The 27,583-nt window shown below is 37.7% G+C and overlaps 1 protein-coding gene across 1 annotated transcript; it reads left to right on the forward strand.

The window, feature by feature from the left end:
* LOC137593409 (mucin-2-like) lies at window positions 1-26,765 on the forward strand. The gene is made up of 46 exons (XM_068312084.1): window positions 1-64; window positions 341-599; window positions 695-809; window positions 1,622-1,706; window positions 1,777-1,889; window positions 1,972-2,185; window positions 2,312-2,437; window positions 2,923-3,040; window positions 3,130-3,268; window positions 3,355-3,459; window positions 3,880-3,949; window positions 4,051-4,188; window positions 4,285-4,449; window positions 4,531-4,625; window positions 4,748-4,874; window positions 5,480-5,716; window positions 6,201-6,301; window positions 6,381-6,532; window positions 6,657-6,795; window positions 6,863-6,970; window positions 7,051-7,239; window positions 7,313-7,552; window positions 7,701-7,857; window positions 9,169-9,297; window positions 9,437-9,587; window positions 10,029-10,072; window positions 10,191-10,700; window positions 16,107-16,832; window positions 17,155-17,390; window positions 18,611-18,782; window positions 18,898-19,142; window positions 19,268-19,451; window positions 19,535-19,727; window positions 19,816-19,994; window positions 20,088-20,157; window positions 21,133-21,266; window positions 21,347-21,378; window positions 21,458-21,626; window positions 22,336-22,434; window positions 22,550-22,590; window positions 22,922-23,044; window positions 23,719-23,820; window positions 23,932-24,060; window positions 24,195-24,234; window positions 25,670-25,793; window positions 25,917-26,765. Exons 1-46 carry the CDS (start codon window positions 1-3, stop codon window positions 26,089-26,091), a joined length of 7,263 nt encoding a protein of 2,420 aa, XP_068168185.1. The 3' UTR covers window positions 26,092-26,765.
* The last annotated feature ends 818 nt before the right edge of the window (window positions 26,766-27,583 follow it).

A 27,583-nucleotide genomic window follows, 5' to 3' on the forward strand; every position in this document is an offset into this window, starting at 1 on the left:
ATGCCGGTTGGATGGGAAATACTCTGGCTCATCTTATGCCTTGGACTGTCTGCAGAGACCAGTGGTAAGTACACTCAGCTGGATGTAATAACAAGCATACAGCCTATCAGAAGATGAAAAAAATACTCAGTCAAGACCAGAGTGGTTTTCATGTACTGTACATAAAATGGAAATGTCTGTTTGATTCTAATCATACACTTTCTTTTTAAGATATGGTTGAAGCAGGCCCAAAAGCACCAGTAATTACAGGCATGTTCTTTATATGAAAGATTGCACATCAAAAATATAAAGTGCAGTTTGAGCTACTGCTGAAATAAATGTTCTTTTCTTGGGGAACCAGATGTGACAAACTCTCAGAACAAGCTGTTCTGCAGTACGTGGGGAAACTCCAATTTCAAGACTTTTGATGGAGAGATCTTCCAGCTCCCCTACACTTGTAGCTACATCTTTGCAAAACATTGCAAGGTAGGATTTGGGGAGTTCAACATTCAGCTGCAACGGCAAGAGATCAGTGGGGTCGTCATCCTTGAGACGGTCACAATACAAATGTTGGGGATCCTTGTGAGATTAGGCACCTCTATTACAGTCAATGACATACCGTGAGTCTGATTGGGTAAAATTTTTCACTATCTGCTGATCTGTTGGTTACACTGAAAGTGTTATTATCTGACTTGGGTATTTTTTTTGCCTCTAGTGTCACTCTACCTTACAGACTTGTTGGACTTTTAATAGAAAGAACTGTCTCTTACGTTAAGATTGAAGTTCACCTGGGGATAGTCATCATGTGGAATGAGAAGGACTCCCTCTGGGTATGTTTTCCTCATTTAATCACAGCTGATTGAGTTAGCCCTGCCTCACGCCCTATGCCAGCCACAGCTCCCTGTGACCCGCACAAGCGGATGAAGTGGGTAGGAAAATGAATGAATGATTCTACATTGTTTAAATTTTTATCAATATTTTGACACTATTACAGACAATGGTCTTTAAAATACAGTATATGTGATGTATATTATATTGTCTGCGATGCGCTGTCGTCACACCCAGAGTTTTTTATTTTTATTTATTTATTTATTTATTTATTTTATTTTTTTCTGACATGTTAATATAGCAGACTTCACACCTTCATCACATTTACAACATCAACAACAACATACGAAAAAAAGGGCAGACCAACCAAATAGGCTTGTGAAATTCCCATCCCCCAGGAGTTTCCCCCGGTTTACGCCCTCAGTCAGCTGGGATAGTCTCCAGCACCCCCCGATCAGCTGCAGGGGTGAAATGGTTGACAATGAATGAATGAATGAATATTGTCTTGCAGTGTTCAATAAAAAACAATTTAATTTTAATTCAAATTAGCACTGATTAGAGTGCAAATCTCTACCAGGAACATTTAAGTAAAATCTCAGTCCAAATTTATGTAATCATTAAATTACAAAGAACACAAATATTGCAAGAATGATTTGAAACATGACAGTTACTTCCGAATTGGAAGAACTAGATGTCAACGTAATGTCCACTAAAGTGCTTCTTATTTCTGATCAGACATGGGAGTATTTTACTAATTATCAAAAAGATATACCAAAAACTTTTTTTTCCTTATTTTCTGTTATCTGGTTTTCAGGTTGAGTTGGATGAAAGATTCAAGAATCAGACCTGTGGCTTGTGTGGTGACTCAAATGGATTTTCTGATGAGCACATTAAAAGAGGTGAAAAAGTCTTACAACAGCCTGTTCAAACTGAGTTTTCATTTTGGTAAAACCTCCTTTCTTTCTTCAGGAACAGGGTTATCAACACTTGATGACATTTATGAGCAGATGTGGAGAGCTGATAGTTCTGTGGCTAGCTGTGATGAAATCTCCTCTCCACCCAAAGAGACCTGTGAAAATAAGGTGTGAGGAAATGGATTAGCTTCAAATAAACACAATCACAAATAGTAGATCATGTACCGTATGCGTTGTTTCTGTCCCACAGAGAGATCTCTGTCAGGACATGCTGACAGGACCTGCATTCCTCAGCTGTCATCAACTGATTCCTACTGACTTATTCATCGAAGCCTGCGTGAGCGACATGTGCCACTGTACCAGCAGCAACAGTTCATGTTTGTGTTCAACCGTCACAGAATACTCCCGAGAGTGCGCTCACGCAGGGGGGCAGCCACACTCATGGAAGTATGCCCAATTGTGTGGTGAGTGCAGCAATTACACCATGTGCATGTTCAAGCTTCAACTTATACAGTATTTAAGATATATGTGACTGTATGAGAGTCTGCTTCTATATTGTACATTCTATATTACACATGTGTGGCGAACAGCAAAAACATGCCCTTTCAACATGGAGTACAATGAATGCGGTAGTCCCTGCATTGACAGCTGCAGCGACCCTCAGAGGAGCCAAGTGTGTGACGATCATTGCGTAGATGGATGCTTCTGTCCTGCTGGTAAGTTCACCAGTTAGCAAACCGGCAGAGATGACATTGTCTTCATCCAGTAGGTTGTTGTTGTTTTTTAACAGATAATTTACAATTTATGAAATTTCAAGAAAACTGAAGAGACTTTGTCCAAATCAACTATATATATATATATATATATATATATATATATATATATATATATATATATATATATATATATATATATATATGTGTGTGTGTGTGTGTGTGTGTGTGTGTGTGTGTGTGTGTGTGTGTGTGTGTGTGTGTGTGTGTGTATATATATAGTGTATATATATATATATATATATATATATATATATATATATATATATATAGTGTGTGTGTATATATATATACTGTATACTGTATATAATAATAAAGTAAGTGGCAAAGCATAACTTTGCAGCATCTATGCATACTGTACATGGATTTAATGGCATTTCCAGCACTTTACTGTCACACAGTGAGCCATTGTGTCTATTTCTCACAAGGGACTGTTTTGGATGACATTGAACAACATGGGTGTGTTGTTCTTGATCAGTGCTCCTGCTTACACAATGGCAAGCCTTACAAACCAGGGGAGACATACTCGAAGCAGTATAAAACATGGTAATCAGTTCACTCTGTTAGAAAGTGTGTTTACTTTTAAAACATGTGAGATGGTCAGTGCAGCTGAAGTGACTGAACCTCGTTCACAGCACCTGCTCAGGGGGTCAGTGGAGCTGCACGGATAAAGACAGTCCTGGAACCTGCTCTGTACTGGGAGGCTCCCACATCATCACCTATGATGCTAATACCTATTATTTCAATGGAGACTGCTCTTACGTCCTCTCAAAGGTGAAACACCCTAATTGAAATAAAATCAAAAGTAAAGGCACACAGTTTGTAAGTGAAGTATGTGCATTTCATCTTTTTGGCTTTAGGAAACCAGCGGAACATTCAGTGTGATTGGTGACCTAGTCAAGTGTGACCATTTTGAGAGACTGACTTGTCTGGCTGCTGTCACTCTACTACTTCCTAATGAACTGGTAAATTGTAGCATAATTATAGCATTCTCTCATGAAGTAAAATATTATTCACGGTGTATTATATGATTTTGTTTCATTATTTTTTTACGGAGGTGAGAAGTAAAAATACTTTGTTACTTCTCTTTATTAGTTACTAATGTTCTACTTTTATTGACCACATTTTATTTATATGTCTTTATCATTTTCCTGACATTAAAACCATTTTCAACCCAAACGGGTGGACAGTAACATAGAGAAGACCATCCATTGGTGGATCTATAGCAAACTCAACAGGTTGAACAAAAAATATAAAAAAAATATAAGAAACAAGTGCCAGAGTCTCAACATTATGAAAAGGGGTGATGTTAGTGTTTTTGCATCTTGTGCTTGTGTTCTACACAATACTTTTTGCCACCTTTTGCATTTACTTTTCCACTGCAGGTGATTGTGGTTCTAAAGAATGGGCAGGTTTCTTACAACAGTCTGGTGTCTAAACTGCCTCTTTTCCTGAGTGAGTGTTTGGTCATCGTTTATCATTCTACTCTGAAATGACAGGATATTAATGTTTGAACCAAGTCCATATTCTATTTGAAAGACTTCTTCCTCTCACAGCAAACGTAACAGTCTTCAGCCCATCAACATTTTTCATTGTCATCCACACCACCTATGGGCTTGACCTTGAGATTGAGCTCACACCCATCATGCAGGTCTACCTGAAAGCCAGTGTATCCACTAAAGGAAAACTCAAAGGTGTGTGAAGACTTCTTAATCACTTTCTATGAAAGTTGAAATACCATATGGTTATGCTGTATTATATTAATATTATAAGCCAACATCTTCATCTAGGCCTTTGTGGAGATTTTAATGATGTTGAAGCTGATGACTTCAGAAACCCCAATGGATTGATTGAGGGAACGGTTTGGCCATTTGTCAACATGTGGAAGGGTGGCGAAAGCTGTGTCGACATTAAGATCACTCCTAAGGAAGCCTGCTCTCTAGGTGTAGGTAAGGGTAGCTGATAGACATCATGATCTGTATTTTTAGGTCACATTTCATTGCAGCTTTCCAGTACACATGCGTTTGTTTTTGTAGCGGCACATGCTAAACACTGGTGCTTCATGCTGTCAAACCCAGAAGGGGTTTTTGCCCCATGCCATTCTGAAATAAACCCAGAAGACTATGTAAAGGTAAGATATTTCTTTAATCTCTTTGATTTAATTGCTTTTAATATGATTTATTTATATGTGTATTTATATTTTGATTTGTTAGTTTACTCATTCAAACAGCATATTTCAACTTTTCTCTGCAGTTTTGTATCAATGATGTTTGTGCCTGGGAGGGCAGTGAGCATTACTTGTGTGCAGCTTTCTCATCCTACGTCCATGCATGTGCTGCTGTAGGCATCTTACTGGAAGACTGGAGAGACACTGCATGCCGTAAGTCAAACCAGATCTGTCAGTGTCATTGTTAAGAACACATGTGTCAAACTCAAGGCCCTGGGACCAAATGTGGCCCACCACATCATTTTATGTGGCCCCTAAGAGCATAAAAGGTAAGAGTGTCTAAAACTAAATGGATCAAAAGTGTGCTTTGACCAAAACTACATTTCCCACAATGCAGTAATTAAGTCCATTTCAACTCTGACAAGATGTTTTGAATAAAGTTAATGTCCTAACTGGTGTTTGATGATATTTTTCTTTATTCTCTTGGGTAGTTTGATCCTTGATTGATGGAGTTTTGTGGCTTTCATAACCTGACTTATTAAAATAATTTATGTTATAACAGAGCAACAAGCAAACAGATTTTTTCTGTGCAACTGTAATGTTTGTAACTTGAACAAGTAATAAATTCAGAGTTATTTAACATTAATAAGTAGTTATATTTATTTTACACTACTTCGAGTTACATTTAGTTACATTTATATATTACATCTGGCCCTTTGAGGACAGCAATTATGCTTATGTGGCCCTCGGTGAAATTTTGTTTGACACCCCTGGTTTAGAATATCTGACAATTAACTGAAGCTGTTTCCTTCCAAAAGAGAAATACACTGAGTGCCCGCCTACATTCGTCTATGGCTACCTAATGACGAGCTGTGGTCGCACCTGCCGTTTTCTGAGTCAGTCAGATGCAACATGTAACCTGGAGTGGACCCCTATTGATGGTTGTGGCTGTGCTGAAGGAACTTACCTGGATGACAAGGGAGAGTGTGTGACAGCCTCACAATGTCCTTGTTATTTGGGGGAGAAGGTGATACAGCCCAACCAAATCCTGAGAAGTCATGGACAAACCTGGTGAGGATTTCAGTGTTTCTGATAACTATTCAAAATGAAAAGCAATATATGTTTTAAGTTCATTTTTTGGAATATTTTCAGCTCTACAACATAATTACATAACAGAGATAGAATAATGACTTTAAAATGTGACCTTACTGAAAGTGAATGAGAACATAAAAACCCTGGACTCACGCTGTTTTTGCTCGAGAAAAAAATAGAAAATTGCAAATCTTAAAAATACATTTCACTTTTTACTCCTGTGTGCTTGTTGTGTTTTTATGAATGAATGAATGAATAATCCCAAAGGGTAATTATTCACCTCTGCTTTCACACATTTAGCTTCTGTCAAAAAGGAAAATTAAACTGTACAAGAACTACCAAAATTGAACGTATGTACAAAATCCAATTTATTTGTAGTCCTTCTAACAATCATCAAGCATACTGCATGTGGTGGTGTTTTAGGTAACACACTGTAATTTTCCTCAGCATGTACCCATCCAAAGGTTTTCTTCAACTGTTCAAGTCCTATACCTGGTCTCACAAGCTCAGAGTGTCAGAAAAGCTGCCAGACAGTGGACACAGACTGTGTAAGACTGAAACACTGATGCTTGACACATACATGCTCATGTAGCTTGATGACAAATGCACTGTTTTTGTGATCTATAGGCCAACACAGCATGCATGTCCGGCTGTGTGTGTCCTGCTGGCCTGCTGTCAGACAATAAAGGAGGCTGCGTTGAGAGGGAGAACTGTCCCTGCACATTTAATGGAGAATTCTATCCTCCTGGACAAACTGTCCCTGTGAACTGCAATACCTGGTAATCTCCTTACTATTTATGTTACAAATGAAGTTCTGTGTTCCTTCCCTGTTGTGTGTGTGTGTGTGTGTGTGTTTAGTGGGAGATATTTGACTTAATGTGACATAATTGGTTTAAATCATAGCACTTGCAAAAGAGGAACGTGGGAATGCACAGATCATGAGTGTGATGGGGCCTGCACCATATATGGACAAGGGAATTATCTCACCTTTGATAATAAGAAATTTACCTTCACCGGGGAATGTGGCTACATCTTTGCTCAGGTACAACAAAAACTTAAGTTCTGTGTACCATTTGTCCACTTGTGGTACTGACACCGATATCTTGCAGGATTACTGTGAAGACACTAAGCATGGCTCTTTCAGGGTACTGACTGAGAATATCCCCTGTGGATATGCTGAAACCATCTGCTCCACTTCTATCAAGCTGTACTTGGGGGTACATAACCTAATATTACAAAATTTTATAAAACATTTTTTAAGTTTGGACTTGGATTAGAAATGTACTTTTTGTTTCAGAACAATGAGATTATTCTTTCTGAGGATTATAAGGAATCTATCAGAGTTATCAAACAAAGCAGAGGGGAGGAGATCCCCTTTAAGGTCCACACTCTGGGTATCTATCTTGTCATTGAGGCAAAGAATGGCCTTGTTCTCATTTGGAATAAGAAGACAACACTCATGATTAAACTCAGCTCTGCATTCAAGGTGGGTGAGAAGAAACCTTGGTTAATATCTGGAAAATTCCTCTTTTACAAATTAATAAATTTCTTTATGCCAGGGCAAAGTCTGTGGTTTGTGTGGGAATTACGATGGGAACATCAGGAACGATTTCACCACTAGAACCAAAGAAGTTGTGGTTGAAGACCATGAGTTTGGAAACAGCTGGAAAGTATCACCCAGCTGCACGGATATAAAAACACCAAAGAATCCCTGCGACACATACTCATACCGGGAGGCGTGGGCACAGAAACGTTGCAGCATTATAACAAGTGACGTATTTGCTAGTTGTCATTTAAAGGTAAGAAAACTGCTGAGCTCTACCACATCATGTAATAACTGAGGAGGTCTGTGTGACCCTTTAAAAGTTCACACAATGACTGTACAACGGGCTGCAGCAGAACATGATTCAGACTCTCCCTACATTTACAATGTTTTCTATTAAAAAGGTGGATAGCACAAGCTACTTTGACGCCTGTGTGAAAGACACATGTGCCTGCAATGCAGGAGGAGGCTGTGAGTGTTTCTGCTCTGTCGTAGCAGCCTATGCAGCCGCTTGCTACGAGGCTGGAGCCTGTATCCACTGGAGAACGCCCACAATCTGCCGTGAGTGTTTTGTCTTCTGCGAGGAGATGCATAAATACATCCCATAATACTGTTAGCAGCTCCCACAGCTGCCACCAATGTAGCGTTCAGGACTGAGGTGTTTATAACTTCTCTCAAATGTAACAAAAAATGGCATCAGCCCCACTCCTTTTGTTGTCACTGGCACAGAAGAACCCCGCGGCCACACCTTTCATAGACGTGACACAACTATGTCACAACAAAACCAACTGAAATGTCCATCATTTATGACACCACAGCTAAAGAAAGTAAATACTGTAGAATTGTTTTCATTTTTAGTATATTTGTCATGTTATTTCCTTACAATTAATTTGATATAAGTGAAATTAAATTACAAGAACATTAAATAGGAGAACTTAGATAAAAGAAATGTTTGTACTCACTAAAACAGCTGTTCAAATGGCTTATTTAAACACAAAATCCATTCTCCTTTCTTTTCTCAAGAACACTCTGTTAGCTAGAACAGGTTAGCTAGTTCAGGTTAGCTAGAACAGGTTAGCTATTTCAGGGATCTGACCCTCGTCTCACTAGAGCTTCATTTCAAATGTGTGTCTACGTAGCGTCTGCATAGTGCTGCCTTCTCAGAGTGAGTATCCAATCACAGAACACGTACATATCCGGTGAACGTGAGGCCAGCTAGAAGGCCTCAGCGTCACCAACTCGTGATCTGATTGACTATCACATCTGTCTGTTAACTATATGTTCCCTTTCACTCACTGTGCAAGGAGACCTGCATTCTAGATTCTGAAGGTCCTGGGCAGATTTTATTCAACCAGGCAACACAAGCTAGCTGAATTCTGATTGGATAAAACCTCACTAACCTAAAAATAGAACACTGACCCAGTGTTGGCCTATGTCATATTATATCCAAATGTATAATTATATATTTATACATATATTTGAATTTATTATTTTATGGAAAATACATTAAAATATAATTAACTTTTATCATGGTGGGACGTTGTGCATTGCATGGGCCAGAGTAGAACCCATAAAATTTCATTAAAAAATCAACTTAAAGTCATGGATCCAAGATTTTATTTTCCCCTTTTTAAACATGTAGAGATGAAGATTTTTCCATCTTTAATTCTTTTGAGAAAAATGCACGGAACTTAATGATATTGGGTTATTATGTAGGAGGTTGAGCAATTTGATTTGGATCAAAGTAACCTTTTACTATGTTTATTATGGAGAACACTGAATGGAATTGCACTGTTTGTTGTGATGCCATTGTAGTTTTAGATTTAGTCATCTTTTCTTGCATCCTGTAAATATTCCTCTTGTGTTTCATAGCTCTCTTCTGCGATTTTTATAACCGAGACGGAGAATGTGAATGGCATTATGCACCTTGTGGAAAACCATGCATGAAGACCTGCAGAAATCCCTCAGGAAAATGCTACAATCAAATTCCAGCATTAGAAGGTATAAAAGCATGAGAGTAATTTATCCAGTCATGAACACTCCAATTTGATTTATTTTATTGTTTAGAAATTCTCATGTGGTTAAATTTTCATTTTTATACCTACTCGGTGTAATTTACAGTGTCATTTAACCTTTTAAGGCTGCTATCCAAGTTGCCCACCAGAACAACCATATCTGGAAGAAGTTACCATGAAGTGTGTGTCAGAGCGGGAATGTGGCTGTTATGACAATGGAGGAAAGCATTATGAAGAAGGGGAACCCATGCCTTCCGAGAGGAACTGTTACACATGGTGAGGCACATTCCATTTTATTGATATTCCAGTTTGTTCACAATGGATAGGATTTTTAAAATTTTTATTTTACATTAAATATGAATATTACAAAATAATGCTACAGCATAGCGAATTAAGGGCTCTATTTTCTTGAGGTAATGTTGATATGTCATCCCAACGGTCATCACAGTTACAGGTAGTTCTTCAGTTCTTCACTTGTGGCTGTATGAGCGACTGAGAGTGAACTGAAACTGTGGAATGATTGTTTCGTCAGTAGGCCTGGTGCTTTTCTATGCAGTAAATTTATCTGGTAGTTTGAGGTATTTACAGATCCAGTCTTACACTGTATGATCTACTTTAACCAGCATCTGTTGTGTGTAATTATCCCCTAGCGATGCACAGCACAACAAACTGAGATTCCTGGCATTGTGTTGAAACTATGCTGTTTCTGTCTTTCAGTTACTGTTCTTCAGCAGAGGTGACGTGCAGTTACATTGTTGAATGTGAGTATTGCTCTGACTTTCATCGCATTTGATTTTTGTCTCTTATACAATCTTTATGACATTTAAATCTGTGGAAAAGATAAATGACAACATGGTTTTATTCTTCTGTCTTTTGCAGCATGCACATGTACATACGAAGAAGGCAGATATGAATACGGACATCAAATCTATTCCACTCACGATGGAGATGGATTCTGTATCACTGCTGTTTGTGGAGCAAATGGAAATATAAAGAGATTCATAGAGCCCTGCGCAACAATATCAACCCAGACAACAACAATAGCCTTTGTTTTTAGCACAACTGAAAACCCCATAACCACAAGTATACCCACAAGAACCACAGAACAAACAACTATTGTCTCAGAAGAATCCACAACATCTGAAAAACCAACAACAACCACAGAAACAACAAGAAAAGCAATTGTCCCAGAGGAATCCACAACGACTGAAAAACCAACAACAACCAAAGAAACAACAACAAGAGTTTTTGTCCCAGAAGAATCCACATCATCTGAAAAACCAACAACCACCACAGAAACAACAAGAGCTTTTGTCCCAGAAGGATCCACAATAACTGAAAAACCATCTACAACCACAGAAACAACAACAAGAGTAATTGTCCCAAAAGGCTCCACAACAACTGAAAAACCATCTACAACCACAGAAGCAACAACAAGAGTAATTGTCCCAGAAGGATCCACAACAACTGAAAAACCATCTACAACCACAGAAGCAACAACAAGAGTAATTGTCCCAAAAGGCTCCACAACAACTGAAAAACCATCTTCAACCACAGAAACAACAACAAGAGTAATTGTCCCAAAAGGCTCCACAACAACTGAAAAACCATCTACAACCACAGAAGCAACAACAAGAGCTATTGTCCCAGAAGGATCCATAACAACTGAAAAACCATCTACAACCACAGAAGCAACAACAAGAGCTATTGTCCCAGAAGGATCCACAACAATTGAAAAACCATCTACAACCACAGAAACAACAACAAGGGTAATTGTCCCAGAAGGATCCACAACAACTGAAAAACCATCTACAACCACAGAAGCTACAACAAGAGCTATTGTCCCAGAAGGATCCACAACAATTGAAAAACCATCTACAACCACAGAAACAACAACAAGAGTAATTGTCCCAGAAGGATCCACAACAACTGAAAAACCATCTACAACCACAGAAACAACAACAAGAGTAATTGTCCCAGAAGGATCCATAACAACTGAAAAACCATCTACAACCACAGAAACAACAAGAGCTATTGTCCCAGAAGGATCCACAACAATTGAAAAACCATCTACAACCACAGAAACAACAACAAGAGTAATTGTCCCAGAAGGATCCATAACAACTGGAAAACCAACAACCACAGAAGCAACAACAAGAGCTATTGTCCCAGAAGGATCCACAACAATTGAAAAACCATCTACAACCATAACAACAACAACAAGAGTAATTGTCCCAAAAGGCTCCACAACAACTGAAAAACCATCTACAACCACAGAAGCAACAACAAGAGTAATTGTCCCAGAAGGATCCATAACAACTGGAAAACCAACAACCACAGAAGCAACAACAAGAGCTATTGTCCCAGAAGGATCCACAACAATTGAAAAACCATCTACAACCACAGAAACAACAACAAGAGTAATTTTCCCAGAAGGATCCATAACAACTGGAAAACCAACAACCACAGAAGCAACAACAAGAGCTATTGTCCCAGAAGGATCCACAACAATTGAAAAACCATCTACAACCACAGAAGCAACAACAAGAGCTATTGTCCCAGAAGGATCCACAACAATTGAAAAACCATCTACAACCACAGAAACAACAACAAGAGTAATTGTCCCAGAAGGATCCATAACAACTGGAAAACCAACAACCACAGAAGCAACAACAAGAGCTATTGTCCCAGAAGGATCCACAACAATTGAAAAACCATCTACAACCACAGAAACAACAACAAGAGTAATTGTCCCAAAAGGCTCCACAACAACTGAAAAACCATCTACAACCACAGAAACAACAACAAGAGTAATTGTCCCAGAAGGATCCATAACAACTGGAAAACCGACAACCACAGAAGCAACAACAAGAGCTATTGTCCCAGAAGGATCCACAACAACTGAAAAACCATCTACAACCACAGAAACAACAAGAGTAATTGTCCCAGAAGGATCCACAACAACTGAAAAACCATCTACAACCACAGAAACAACAACAAGAGTAATTGTCCCAGAAGGATCCACAACAATTGAAAAACCATCTACAACCACAGAAGCAACAACAAGAGCTATTGTCCCAGAAGGATCCACAACAATTGAAAAACCATCTACAACCACAGAAACAACAACAAGAGTAATTGTCCCAGAAGGATCCACAACAACTGAAAAACCATCTACAACCACAGAAGCAACAACAAGAGCTATTGTCCCAGAAGGATCCACAACAATTGAAAAACCATCTACAACCACAGAATCAACAACAAGAGCTATTGTCCCAGAAGGATCCACAACAATTGAAAAACCATCTACAACCACAGAAACAACAAGAGTAATTGTCCCAGAAGGATCCACAACAACTGAAAAACCATCTACAACCACAGAAGCAACAACAAGAGTAATTGTCCCAGAAGGATCCATAACAACTGAAAAACCATCTACAACCACAGAAGCAACAAGAGCTATTGTCCCAGAAGGATCCACAACAACTGAAAAACCATCTACAACCACAGAAACAACAACAATAGTAATTGTCCCAGAAGGATCGATAACAACTGAAAAACCATCTACAACTACAGAAACAACAAGAGCTATTGTCCCAGAAGGATCCACAACAATTGAAAAACCATCTACAACCACAGAAGCAACAACAAGAGCTATTGTCCCAGAAGGATCCACAACAATTGAAAAACCATCTACAACCACAGAAACAACAAGAGTAATTGTCCCAGAAGGATCCACAAAAACTGAAAAACCATCTACAACCACAGAAGCTACAACAAGAGCTATTGTCCCAGAAGGATCCACAACAATTGAAAAACCATCTACAACCACACAAGCAACAACAAGAGCTATTGTCCCAGAAGGATCCACAACAATTGAAAAACCATCTACAACCACAGAAACAACAACAAGAGTAATTGTCCCAGAAGGATCCACAACAATTGAAAAACCATCTACAACCACAGAAACAACAACAAGAGTAATTGTCCCAGAAGGATCCACAACAATTGAAAAACCATCTACAACCACAGAATCAACAACAAGAGCTATTGTCCCAGAAGGATCCACAACAATTGAAAAACCATCTACAACCACAGAAACAACAAGAGTAATTGTCCCAGAAGGATCCACAACAACTGAAAAACCATCTACAACCACAGAAGCAACAACAAGAGTAATTGTCCCAGAAGGATCCATAACAACTGAAAAACCATCTACAACCACAGAAGCAACAAGAGCTATTGTCCCAGAAGGATCCACAACAACTGAAAAACCATCTACAACCACAGAAACAACAACAATAGTAATTGTCCCAGAAGGATCGATAACAACTGAAAAACCATCTACAACTACAGAAACAACAAGAGCTATTGTCCCAGAAGGATCCACAACAATTGAAAAACCATCTACAACCACAGAAGCAACAACAAGAGCTATTGTCCCAGAAGGATCCACAACAACTGAAAAACCATCTACAACCACAGAAGCTACAACAAGAGCTATTGTCCCAGAAGGATCCACAACAATTGAAAAACCATCTACAACCACAGAAACAACAACAAGAGTAATTGTACCAGAAGGATCCACAACAACTGAAAAACCATCTACAACCACAGAAGCTACAACAAGAGCTATTGTCCCAGAAGGATCCACAACAATTGAAAATCCATCTACAACCACAGAAGCAACAACAGGGGCTATTGTCCCAGAAGGATCCACAACAATTGAAAAACCATCTACAACCACAGAAACAACAAGAGCTATTGTCCCAGAAGGATCCACAACAACTGAAAAACCATCTACAACCACAGAAGCTACAACAAGAGCTATTGTCCCAGAAGGATCCACAACAATTGAAAAACCATCTACAACCACAGAAGCAACAACAAGAGCTATTGTCCCAGAAGGATCCACAACAATTGAAAAACCATCTACAACCACAGAAACAACAAGAGTAATTGTCCCAGAAGGATCCACAACAACTGAAAAACCATCTACAACCACAGAAGCTACAACAAGAGCTATTTTCCCAGAAGGATCCACAACAATTGAAAAACCATCTACAACCACACAAGCAACAACAAGAGCTATTGTCCCAGAAGGATCCACAACAATTGAAAAACCATCTACAACCACAGAAACAACAACAAGAGTAATTGTACCAGAAGGATCCACAACAACTGAAAAACCATCTACAACCACAGAAGCTACAACAAGAGCTATTGTCCCAGAAGGATCCACAACAATTGAAAATCCATCTACAACCACAGAAGCAACAACAGGGGCTATTGTCCCAGAAGGATCCACAACAATTGAAAAACCATCTACAACCACAGAAGCAACAACAAAAGCTATTGTCCCAGAAGGATCCACAACAACTGAAAAACCATCTACAACCACAGAAACAACAAGAGTAATTGTCCCAGAAGGATCCATAACAACTGGAAAACCAACAACCACAGAAGCAACAACAAGAGTAATTGTCCCAGAAGGATCCATAACAACTGAAAAACCATCTACAACCACAGAAGCAACAACAAGAGCTATTGTCCCAGAAGGATCCACAACAACTGAAAAACCATCTACAACCACAGAAGCAACAACAAGAGCTATTGTCCCAGAAGGATCCACAACAATTGAAAAACCATCTACAACCACAGAAACAACAACAAGAGTAATTGTACCAGAAGGATCCACAACAACTGAAAAACCAACAACCACAGAAGCAACAACAAGAGCTATTGTCCCAGAAGGATCCACAACAACTGAAAAACCATCTACAACCACAGAAGCTACAACAAGAGCTATTGTCCCAGAAGGATCCACAACAATTGAAAATCCATCTACAACCACAGAAGCAACAACAGGGGCTATTGTCCCAGAAGGATCCGTAACAATTGAAAAACCATCTACAACCACAGAAGCAACAACAAAAGCTATTGTCCCAGAAGGATCCACAACAACTGAAAAACCATCTACAACCACAGAAACAACAAGAGTAATTGTCCCAGAAGGATCCACAACAATTGAAAAACCATCTACAACCACAGAAACAACAACAAGAGTAATTGTCCCAGAAGGATCCATAACAACTGAAAAACCATCTACAACCACAGAAGCAACAACAAGAGCTATTGTCCCAGAAGGATCCACAACAATTGAAAAACCATCTACAACCACAGAAACAACAAGAGTAATTGTCCCAGAAGGATCCACAACAACTGAAAAACCAACAACCACAGAAGCAACAACAAGAGCTATTGTCCCAGAAGGATCCACAACAACTGAAAAACCATCTACAACCACAGAAGCAACAACAAGAGCTATTGTCCCAGAAGGATCCACAACAATTGAAAAACCATCTACAACCACAGAAACAACAACAAGAGTAATTGTCCCAGAAGGATCCACAAAAACTGAAAAACCAACAACCACAGAAGCAACAACAAAAGCTATTGTCCCAGAAGGATCCACAACAACTGAAAAACCATCTACAACCACAGAAACAACAAGAGCTATTGTCCCAGAAGGATCCACAACAATTGAAAAACCATCTACAACCACAGAAACAACAACAAGAGTAATTGTCCCAGAAGGATCCATAACAACTGAAAAACCATCTACAACCACAGAAACAACAACAAGAGCTATTGTCCCAGAAGGATCCACAACAACTGAAAAACCATCTACAACCACAGAAGCTACAACAAGAGCTATTGTCCCAGAAGGATCGACAACAATTGAAAAACCATCTACAACCACAGAAACAACAACAAGAGTAATTGTCCCAGAAGGATCCATAACAACTGAAAAACCATCTACAACCACAGAAACAACAAGAGTAATTGTCCCAGAAGGATCCATAACAACTGAGAAACCATCTACAACCATAGAAACAACAACAAGAGTAATTGTCCCAGAAGGATCCACAACAATTGAAAAACCAACAACCTCAGGAACAACAAGAGTGATTTTTCCAGAAGAATCCATAACAACAGAAAAACCAATGGCTACCACAGAAACAACAACAAGAGCTTTTGTCCCAGAAGGATCAACAACAACAGAAATATTCACGACAACCACAAAAACGCCAACAGTGAACATAGAAACATCCGCACCATCCACAGAACAAACAACAACCACAATCACCGAAACATCAACAACATCGACAATCACTGTCACTACACATTTTGAAATTTTTACACGTACATTAACCTCAGGCAAGTCAACAGCACATCAATTTTTGAAAACAACTACAACACAAAACCCCACAACCACAAAAATACCTACAATAACCACAACAACAACAACAAGAGCTTTTGTCCCAGAAGAATCCATAACAACAGAAAAACCAATAACAACCATTGTCTCAGAAGAATCAAGGGCAACAGAAAAATCTACGACAACTACAAAAAAAACAGTTACTGAAACGTTACGTCAGACGACTTCTGGTCTTCACTTGTCAACATCTCATTTGATTCCATGTTTCTGCAAGTATATGGATCAACATTTTTCTCCCGGTAAGAAGCCAGGTATAATTGTATTGTTATACAGGGCTATCTGTCCCTACATTTCACATTGAATCTATCCTAACAAATCATCTGGAGTCAATACCTTCACATTGATATGTACTATAATAGTCCACATTCTGACTTGACCTGCATTCTTATATGACTTGGTTAATTAATTGCCAAAATGTGTTTAAATCAATATTATATACCTTTCACTAATCCAACCAGCATGATCTGCATACTGTGGAGTCTGAGACTTTTTTCTCTATTTTGACTTAGACAACATCAGTGGTATCTTATTCTTCTTATTATTGGTTTTATTCTCTTATAGGTAGCTTTGTGTATAATTCTACTGATGGAACAGACTGGTGTTATACTGCATATTGCAATGCAGAATGCAATCTTGAGAAGCATGTAAGACCATGCCAATCTACTACTCCACGAACTCCGACCCCAACTCCAAGCTACAGCACTACAATAGAGAGTGGTTCATCAACAGCTAGTACAAGAAGACCATCCACAGAGACTACTACAACTGACTGTTCATATCTCTCACCACCAAGAAAGGTAGGTTTGTTATAAAAATATGTGTTTTAAATGTACAGATCATTTGTCAGTCCTCATTACCAGTTGCCAAAACATCTGTATCTAATTTTCTTAAATGAAAGAAATGAGCTGTTAAGTACTTTCCTGTTGCAAATCGAGCTTCTGAATTGTCAAACTAGATGGATACTCAAAGGAGTGCATAACTCCAGCAGTCGCCTTAACCAATAAGACATCTGCTCTGTAAAAATAGTTGTGATTAGGGTTGGTAAAAGAAAAACAAACAAAACAACATTTATTGGTACATCACCCATCTCTCAACCAATTTTCATTAATGTCAGTCAAATAGTTAAGGTATACCAAAGGAACAACATGAAAAAGACTAGAAAATGTTAAAGTGAAAGAAATCTGAATAAAGCCATGACTATGCAAACTTAAACAAAATGATCTGAACCTGCATCAAATAGGTTGTTTTGCTGTCAATTACCAAATCCTTCCATCGGGTTTTAGGACATTCTGTTACCTGTTCATTCTGTGGTCCTGTGAACAAACCAGTAGTGGTGATAAGTTGGCTCTTCTGCAGCTGAAAATGTAGATGAAAATGCAAAAGTAAATCACAGCACCATTTGGTGACTTTATCATGCAAAGATTTTTTATTGCTTTAAAAATCTCCATGTTATAATGGATGCTTCCTGAACGCTTATATTTCCTGTCCCATCAGTTGCATATTGTAACACAGGCCAATTGGTGCTTCAATACAAGTCTGATTTATTGGGGGCCACATTTGTTAGAAGTTATGGTTCTTCCTGGGGTCCAGTCATGATTGATTAATAGAAGACTTAAAAATTAGACACACTGGCACCCACTAAAAACATCTAAAAACATTTAAACTGAAAAAATGTGTTATATTTAAACATACACAAAATGTGAATGAAAGCCGACTGAGCTCTTACTACTATGTATGCTTATGCATTCATAGTAATAGTAATGCATACTATGTAATAAAATCAGTTTAACACTACAATTATTAAGCATTTTAACCATTAGGTGGCATTGATGATAACCCACCTGAATGATCCTGTCTTTCAAGTTTAAATAAGTTTATATTTGTAAAATTATTTCCTTGCTCACTAAGTTACAGAACTTTCCAATTTATAATGTGCAGGTGTGCACCTGGCAGGTTTTAACCATAACTTATATTTCACTGACTATAATAACTGAATGTGCTTCTTTGGTCTTTACAGGACGGTGAGAGCTGGAAAAGTGACGACTGCAGCACAGAAAGATGTGACCGTGGAAGAGTAATAACAGAACATGAGCCTTGTGAAGCAGTTACTGTGCCTGTGTGTGATAATGGGCATCCCCCGGTTAGGGTTTATGATGCATCTGGATGTTGTTTCCAGTACAAATGCCAATGTGAGTTCAAATGACAACCTTTTATTTTATTTTAACTATTATTCAATCAACATCTTTAAACCGTTGATTTTCACATACAATAATATTCACAACAACTTCAACACACTATTTGCAGGCATTTGCCATGGATGGGGAGATTCTCATTATCTAACATTTGATGGCCACTTTTATAGCTTCCACAAAAACTGCACATATGTCCTGGTCAAAGAGATCATTCCTCATTATGATTTTAAAATTCTTATTGAAAATGAAAACTGTGATTCCTCTGGAAAAGTGACCTGTGCTCAATCTATAAAGGTGTATTACAAAAGGTATGAAATCATCTTTGTTCATCACGGAATCCCTGTGCCCAAGAACTTGGTAATTATTATTTAAATAAACTCCAATTTATTTTAATAATTCTTCTCAAATTTTCAAAACATGATATGCATTTAATGGTGATTACTGTATTATTTTTTCATCTGGACATTATTGCACATGTTTAGGTGTACGTCAACGGCGACAGGGTCTTCCCAAACTACTGTAACAGTGACTTCATTATACACACCGCAGGAATAGAGCTGCTTTTGAACATCCCAGCAATTCAAACATTTGTGGTTTTCAAAGACTTTTATTTCACTGTCGACTTGCCTTTTTCACTTTTTCACAACAACACAGAGGGGCAGTGTGGTAAGGGAATCATCCTATTGCTGATGACATGGACAAATCAAATGGATTGTAATGTCTCTTATGTTCTTCTGTACTTTCACAAGGAAACTGTGACAATGACGTGGAAAATGACTGTAGACTGTCGAATAGCCATATTCATGACTCTTGTTTTGACATGGCACAACATTGGCTTGTACCTGATAGGAACAAGCCATATTGTGAGAAACCACCTTCTCCAAAACCAACGCCCACTCCATTACCCTGCCAACACGACATCTGTGAAATATTGATCAGCGAGTAAATATTTACAGAATTTACATGGACAGAATTTGTCAATTTACATTGGATTATAATTTGGATTTCTGTCTTTCCTTTGTGTTTTAAGGGTGTTTGAGAAATGTCACAAAGTCATCTCACCGCAAGACTATTATGATGCCTGTATTGTTGACGTTTGCGCCACGTCACCATCTGCCCTCGGTTGTTTGAGTCTGGAGGCATACGCATTAGCATGTGCTGAGGAGCATGTCTGTGTGGACTGGAGGAAAACTACAAATGGACAGTGTGGTAGGGTGTTTTGTTTTCATGAAAGTCAATGTTTCTTTCATGTTCCATGTTTTTTTTTATTTTAAGCTTTGAATCCATTTTTTCTTACTTTAGAATATGAATGTCCAGAAAATAAAGTCTACAAACCTTGTGGGCCAGCTCTTATACCAACTTGCAACACGAGGTAAATGAATTTATCTATGTTAACATGCTGGTGTTAAACAGTGATGTTTACCTTGATCGGTACTTTGTCAGCATTTTGAGTTACAATATTAACATGTGTTATTATTATATGTTAATTTTATATGTTAACATATTGCATTATTAGTACATGAGCGTGAATGATGAGCACTGGTCTGAATAAGTCAATAAACGTTTATCGGAGGGCAGTCGGTATTTGACCAAACTTCACAAACAACTTTAACCTTAACGTATAGGTTTATCTGTGAACTCAAACATCTAATCATGTGGCTCAGAAACATTTTTGTTTTCCTCTGATTGACCCCCCAGGTCAGTTTAGCCATGACTCCATTGGAATATTTAAAAATCATGGAATCAATTCCTCAAGTTCTAATGAACTGAATCTATGTACTGTAAATGTCCATACATACATTTATGATATAAATTTCCACAAAATTTCTAAAAGCATGTGAAGGAGATGGATATTGGTTATGGCTCACTGAGCAAGTTTTTTGTGCTTCCGAATCATTTTAAAAAATTAAAATCATCACCAGCTTTTGCTGACATCACATGGAACACATTTCGAACTTGTATATCCATTCCTGTTAGCATTCGCCCAAAGCACTGATAAGGATAATTGGTAATATTCCAATGAGTTCTGATAGATATTTATGGTCATTAAATTCATTACAGCTGATCATGAGAGGAGCATATAGTTCTGTCAAACGTTACTTTAGTCCTGGTTGTTGCTGAGGTATGTCTACCATCATGGTGACACTAGATGAGAATATAATCAAGGTTCATTTTCTGGAAACAATCAATATCTGTACATTGACAATCAATTACTGTAGTTTATTAAATAGTTATTGAGCTGTATCAGCCTGCACCACCGGGGCGAGCAAATAGAGCAACTTTGCTGCCTGTATGATAAGTATTACCTTTGAAAACATTTTTTGCTGTAAATGATCTTCTTATTTAGATATAATGAGATGAACACACAAATGTGCCTGAGACAAAATTCAAGCCGAGGTTGTGGTGGATTCATTGAGGGCTGTTTCTGCCCAGAAGGGATGATTTCATTCAACCATATTTCTGACATCTGCGTCGACTCCTGTAAGTGTTGTTACTATTCTGAGCAGAGGATTTTATTTATGAATTAATTGAAGTGCCTTTAACTGATTTAATTCTTTAAGGTTGCACTGGACCCGATGGCCAACCTAAAGAGGTAGATTTATTGGCTGATCATCCTCAGTCACAGTGGACTGATAGTGGTAATGACTTAACGTCTCATACATCTTTCTCAGCTCGGTGAAACTTGGCAGAGTGGCTGTCACCAGTGTGTTTGTGATGGCAGCACACAGCTTGTTCAGTGTGAGCCTTTCCCATGTCCCATTCCAGAACCAATCACCTGTGCCCAGACAGGGATGGCATTGGTGAGCCACACAGTAGACTGTTGTCAAAGACTGTCATGTGGTGAGTCGTTTTGTTTCAACATTAATGGGTGTTGTCTTTTCCCATCTATTTGCTCATTTTTTGCATTGCTTGTTTGTTTGTTTGTTTCTGCATTACACAGAAGGATGTTATTCAGATTACCCCAGGAACTAAAAATGAGATGTACCAATAGTATAACCATTTGTATAAAAGTGTAACACTGCATCACCACAAACTGAAATCTCACTTTATCTGCAGTGTTCTACCACAGATTCAAGAGAACTGAAAGAGCATAACCCCAGTTAAACTCTTTTTGTTTGTTTTTGCCGGACTGTTGTGAAAGAATGAAGTAATATTCATTAACATTCAAGACAATAAGCTTCTTAAAAAAATATCAAAAGATTCCAACTATTGAGTTTCACCGTAGAGATGATAGAATCCAGAAATTCAGAGGATGACATATCTTTGTATCTGCAGAACTAATCTGTTAATCTATCCCTCACACCCACACTACTAAATCTTTATTTACACAGTATTTGCAAGATCATAAAGGAACAATGAAAAAGTACATATTCTAAAGCATACATGCTGTACAATTTTGCAAGCGTGAAGCCCTACCTTCACTTGGATCATGTCATGTACCAATAGAAACACATTTTACCTTTTCAGTGCTTGTTTTCACATTAAAGAGACATATTTTGCATCTGATTGATCGCCTCTCCTCTCCAATGTCTTACCTTTCAAACAACAGAATGTGATGTGGGCCTCTGTCCGTTGCCAACAACTTGTGAACTTGGGTTTGAGTTGAACGTCATCAGCTCTGGCAGTTGCTGTCCAATTTATAAATGTGGTAGGCTTCAATTTAGATTTCAGTTAAATGCACTTAATGTGTTATTATTTGAAAGAACTACAGCTATATGTAAGATTTTAATGTGTTCACGTTTGGTTTACTTCTTTCTGTCTAGTCCCCAAACATGTTTGTGTCTTCAGAGACACTGAAATCAAGGTGAGTAATTTATGGTAAATATTTTACATCAATTCTCTACAAATATATTTGCTTGGGAAGGTATCACTGCTAATGAGAGAGAGAGTATACAGTGCTATGTCAAAATCATATAAAGTCTAAGACAAGTATTTAGCAAATAAATACACTACCACAGTCCTCTAGAGCTCAAGATGGACAAAATACTATTTCCATATTATTTTTAGGAAAGTCCTCCAAAGTCTATTTTGATGTCTAAATTATTCACCTGTAATGTCATTGTTTGTTTGTTTATTTGTTTGTTTATTTGCATTTATATGAGACTGGCTCAAACTTTGCATTCCATTGCTTCCAGCCTGGTTCGAATTTCTCCCAAAGCCTGTGTGAAACATGCTTTTGCACTGAAAATCAGGATCCCCACAGCAAGTTGAACATCGCTGTCTGTTCTACAATACATTGTATTAGAGACTGTAATGAGGTACTGTATGTGAGAGTGTCATGTTTATTAATAATTTCAAAGCCTGCACATGTTACATCACAGGTCAAGTTTTCATATTTTTCTCCCGATGTACATTAAATTGGATGGATGTCACTTAATAAGCTGTTAATAAGTGTAATCTTCTGGAAATATTAGCAGCTATTATTTACAGATATATCACCATCAGCTCATCACCTCTCCTTACCTGAGTGTCCTGAACATCTGGAAGTACAAACCCCCAGTGTCGGCTGGGACAACTATATGTTCTAACATGGACAGTTTTAGCACCTGAAGATTGTTCCGTAAAGGCTTTTGCCTTTGTCGGCTGTCTGACTCACATTGCACTGGACCCCTGTGGTTTCTCGTATAGGCAGTGGGCCCAAGCAGCCCCTTTCAGGCTGTGCACACCCTATTAGTGTGGGCCGATCACTAGATACCCACCAACAAGCCCCTCCCCCAGGCCTGGCTTCAGGGTGGGGTCCTAGTGTCCTCAGTCTGTGCAAGGTCAACTGTGTCCAGATGTTTCATAAGGATGACATGTCAGACCTGTTACCTGGACCAATGTGGTGAAGGGGACCAATCATCCCCTCCACCACATGGAAGGGATTATAAGAACTTATGCATAAACCTAACTGACTGAATTTGATCCCATAATGATTTATATTTTTTCTTAGGGCTACAAATATGAAGAGCAACCTGGACAATGTTGTGGTATATGTAAAAAGATAAGCTGTGTTTTGTATATCTCAGACATGGCACCTCCAATAATTATTGAAGTAAGTATAATACAATGGAAACACCTACACCTTCAGAATTATTCTAACCTTATTTTGTGGTATATACAGTATACTGTATATTCACTAATTAACTGTTTTTTTTTCTGACAGCCTTCTCAATTTTGGTCACCACCAAATGACAAGTGTATTAAATATGAGTGCAAAAAGGTGGTGGATGAAATAATAATCGTCAACAACTCCATAACGTGTCCTGAGTTTGACCCAGAGACCTGCATCACTGTGCGTATGATCTGCTCCTGAAATATGGAAAAGCATAAAAATATTAAATATACTGAAAGGGGTTGGGAGTAGTTTTTATATCTGTCAGTGTTGTTGGGCTGCATAAGTTATAATCCATATGGTCTGTGTTAAAGGGAACTGAACAGACTGATGAGAACGGTTGTTGCAGAACTTGTAAGTATGACTGGAAAATAAAGACAATGCATGATCTTCAATGGCTTATATATAATAATGAAGTCACAAAAATAATATACACTGTTGTAAAAATTGACTGAAGACAGAAAGTTTCATCATCTAAATTATTAACCAAAACGTTATAAAAGAATGCCGCACAGCCTTTAGAGACTTTTCCTTCAGACTAACAATTTAAAATTTCAAAAGTATTCTGTAAAAATGCTAAAGGGAGTGATTGTTTTCATATTTTGCTTTCTTGAAATTAATAAATGATGGAAAATTGTTAATTAACTTTCAGTAAATCAACTCATTGGTCACGCAGTAAATTTATCTACTTCAGTCAAAAACACAAAGTAAATTTCTAACGAGTCAGGTGCTAAAACACATCAGATCATGTACTTTCCTTTACCACTGAAATAACACAATCCAAATCTCAAAACAACTGGAATACTCTGTAATACATCATTAAAGTTAGTGTGACAATCAACATTCAAGTTATATCTCATCAACTTCTTGACTTTTGTGAATGTATGCTTATTCTATTATTTTTTTCCGATGTCTATGAATGGAACAACAAGACTGGAAGAACTGGGAAAAGCTCAATAGCACCCAAATAGATCATTCTATAGTTCAAGATGTTCATTGATAACAGGTGATAGAATGATAATTGATTATGAAAGAGACATCCAAGAAAGGTCTAGTCATTCATAAACAAAAATGAAAGAGGGTCACCACTTGGTGAACATTCTGTGAGGGCAACTGATGCAGTTTAGGAGCAACATTTTTCAACATACATTAAAATAAATTTGATGATTTCCCAATCTACCGACAATGTCATCAAAATACTAAACGCCAACAGTTTTGTAAAGGACAAGCACGAAAACTATGGATGCCTGTGACCTTTGACCCCTATGAAGCATTTTACTGGGCTCAGGATCACTAGAAAACTGTTGCCAGTAAACACAGCTCGTCTGTGCAATTGAAATGTCAGTCACACAATCGCCATTTTTTTTAAATATAAATTTTTATTTTTTTAATACTGCTAGAAAGACTTTCAATGAAAACTTTAGCTCTACATGCATCAGATCGACCAGACATCCCAAGAAGCTTTAGGAAACTCCCAGAATGCAAGTGGTTTTTCCCACAGAGAAGAGATTACTTTTTTTTTTATTAGTTAGTTTACTAAACCATAAATTGTTGTTGTCAAACACAACTGGGCTCAACCATGGAAAAATATTGTAAATCCTATGCAAGGAAATCCTCATTCCAGCAAAACAATGAAGACACATTTTTATAACGAGTAAAAGAGTTGATGTACTTTTATATTTACATTTTTTAATTTGTACTGCATTCATCTCTGATAATATTTATCCACATATCGTTGCAATCATCCTTTTTATTGAGATCTTTTTAATGTGCTCACGTTTGTTCTCAGGTACTCCGATTCACAGATGTCAAACAAAAAGGAACAGAATTTTTCTGCAGAAAAACAAGTGCCATTCAGTTGTTGCAGTGGATATCGGATCCTGTGAGGGATCCTGCGGCACTTCCTCATCTGTGTAAGTATCTACTAAAATAATCTGCTTCTTTTCATGTGAGGAGCATTTTTTAAGATAAATATTTATTGTGCATGAAGCAGCAGGTGGCTGAAACTCATCTTGTCTGAAACTTTGTGTTTACAGATACTCAACAGAGAGCAACAATATCATGCATTCATGCTCATGCTGTCAAGAAACGGCGACTAGTGAGAAAGAGGTGGAGATGAATTGCTCTGACGGCAGAAAGATAAATTACACCTACACTGTAATTGAAGAGTGTGGTTGCAAAGGCTGTTCTGAAAACACCGAGTTTAAATGAAAACCCTTGGAGAGATGGTCAAACTCAGTTTCATCACTTCATTATATACTCCCATGAGCTCTAAGAATTAATTCTATTAACAAAAAAGTCATATTTATATAACCGAAAGGCCACCACTCTGTATTCTGCAACATCAAATAAGATCAAGTCTGTTTGTGAAGAACTAGAAGCAGAGACATTGTGGTCTGGCTCTATGTACTCTTGACAAGATGTGGCATAATGTTTTTGGTGAAAGCACATATGTTTGTTAGGGTGTCTCATTCAGGTTTTACAGAGGTTAAACTATATGACGTGGTGTTTTCAGTCTTAGATGGTGTTTTCCTTGCTATTAAGGGTGACTTAAAAGACTTAAATACACTAGAATGGCTTTAGACTACATTTTATCTATAATCCAACTGTTTTTAAATAAAGGAAAATATATTTGTATTAACATGGGAAAGAATAAATTAGAAGGTAGATATGAGCTATAAGTGATCAACTCTTAAATCAAATATCAGAATGTCTTTGGTATCATCAAAAATTTTAGGATTACAGGCAATAATGTGCTGATTTTTTTTCTTTGCTGATGATGATTCATTATGAACATACATTTATGGTAGTGGGAGTGATTTTAGCTTAAATTAAAAAGGAATGACTGATTCAACTTCTAATAATTTGGGAAATTTAAAATAAAGATATGGAAAAGCAAAATATTGTCCCTTCATTGTTTGACTTAGTTGAACCATTAAAGAGTACTGTAATGTAACTCTGCAAGGTGTCATTGCTGATGGTTTCACATTAATTTCAGTAACATATTTCATTTAAGCATATGCACCTTACGACCTTGCCTTCAAAAGATGGTGAGAAAGCTATAATACACAAGCAGACTTTACCAGCTGACAACCAAGGCTTTGGGGTTTAGCTTAATTTACAATTAAATATTCTCTGTCAGGTAATGACTGACAATCCAGCCCAGCATGAAACAACCTTTGTGGCATGTGAGCAGTTGGAATGTTGGTATTTCAGGTAACTTAGATACAAACTGGCTTGGCATGTTTAGTTTTTTTTAAAGGCTTGTGTAAATCCTCTCTTTAGCAACATTAGCTGGGAGTGGTAGCAAAATAATGTCACTTTGAATAAGAATATTTTTTGATGATTTGTAAAAGTGACTAAAAATTCAATAAAATTAATTTTGATCCTATCTGTAATTCACGTGTAACAAAACATTTATAATAATAATAATAATAATAATAATAATAATAATAATAATAATAATAATAATAATAATAATAATAATAATAATAATAATAATAATAATAATAATAATGTTTGTATGTTCTCCCTGTTTCTGCGTGGGTTCTCTCCCACCTCCAAAAACACGCACTTCAGGCGAATTGGCCGGTCTTAAATTATCAGTAGCTGCGTGCGTGTTTGTGTGTCTTCCATGTAGCCCCGTGATGCACCGGCGTTCCCGCCCGGAGTGTACCCTGCCTCCCGCCCAAAGTCCACTGGG

The sequence above is a fragment of the Antennarius striatus genome, chromosome 4 (assembly GCF_040054535.1).
Source record: "Antennarius striatus isolate MH-2024 chromosome 4, ASM4005453v1, whole genome shotgun sequence".
Lineage (NCBI taxonomy): Eukaryota > Metazoa > Chordata > Actinopteri > Lophiiformes > Antennariidae > Antennarius > Antennarius striatus.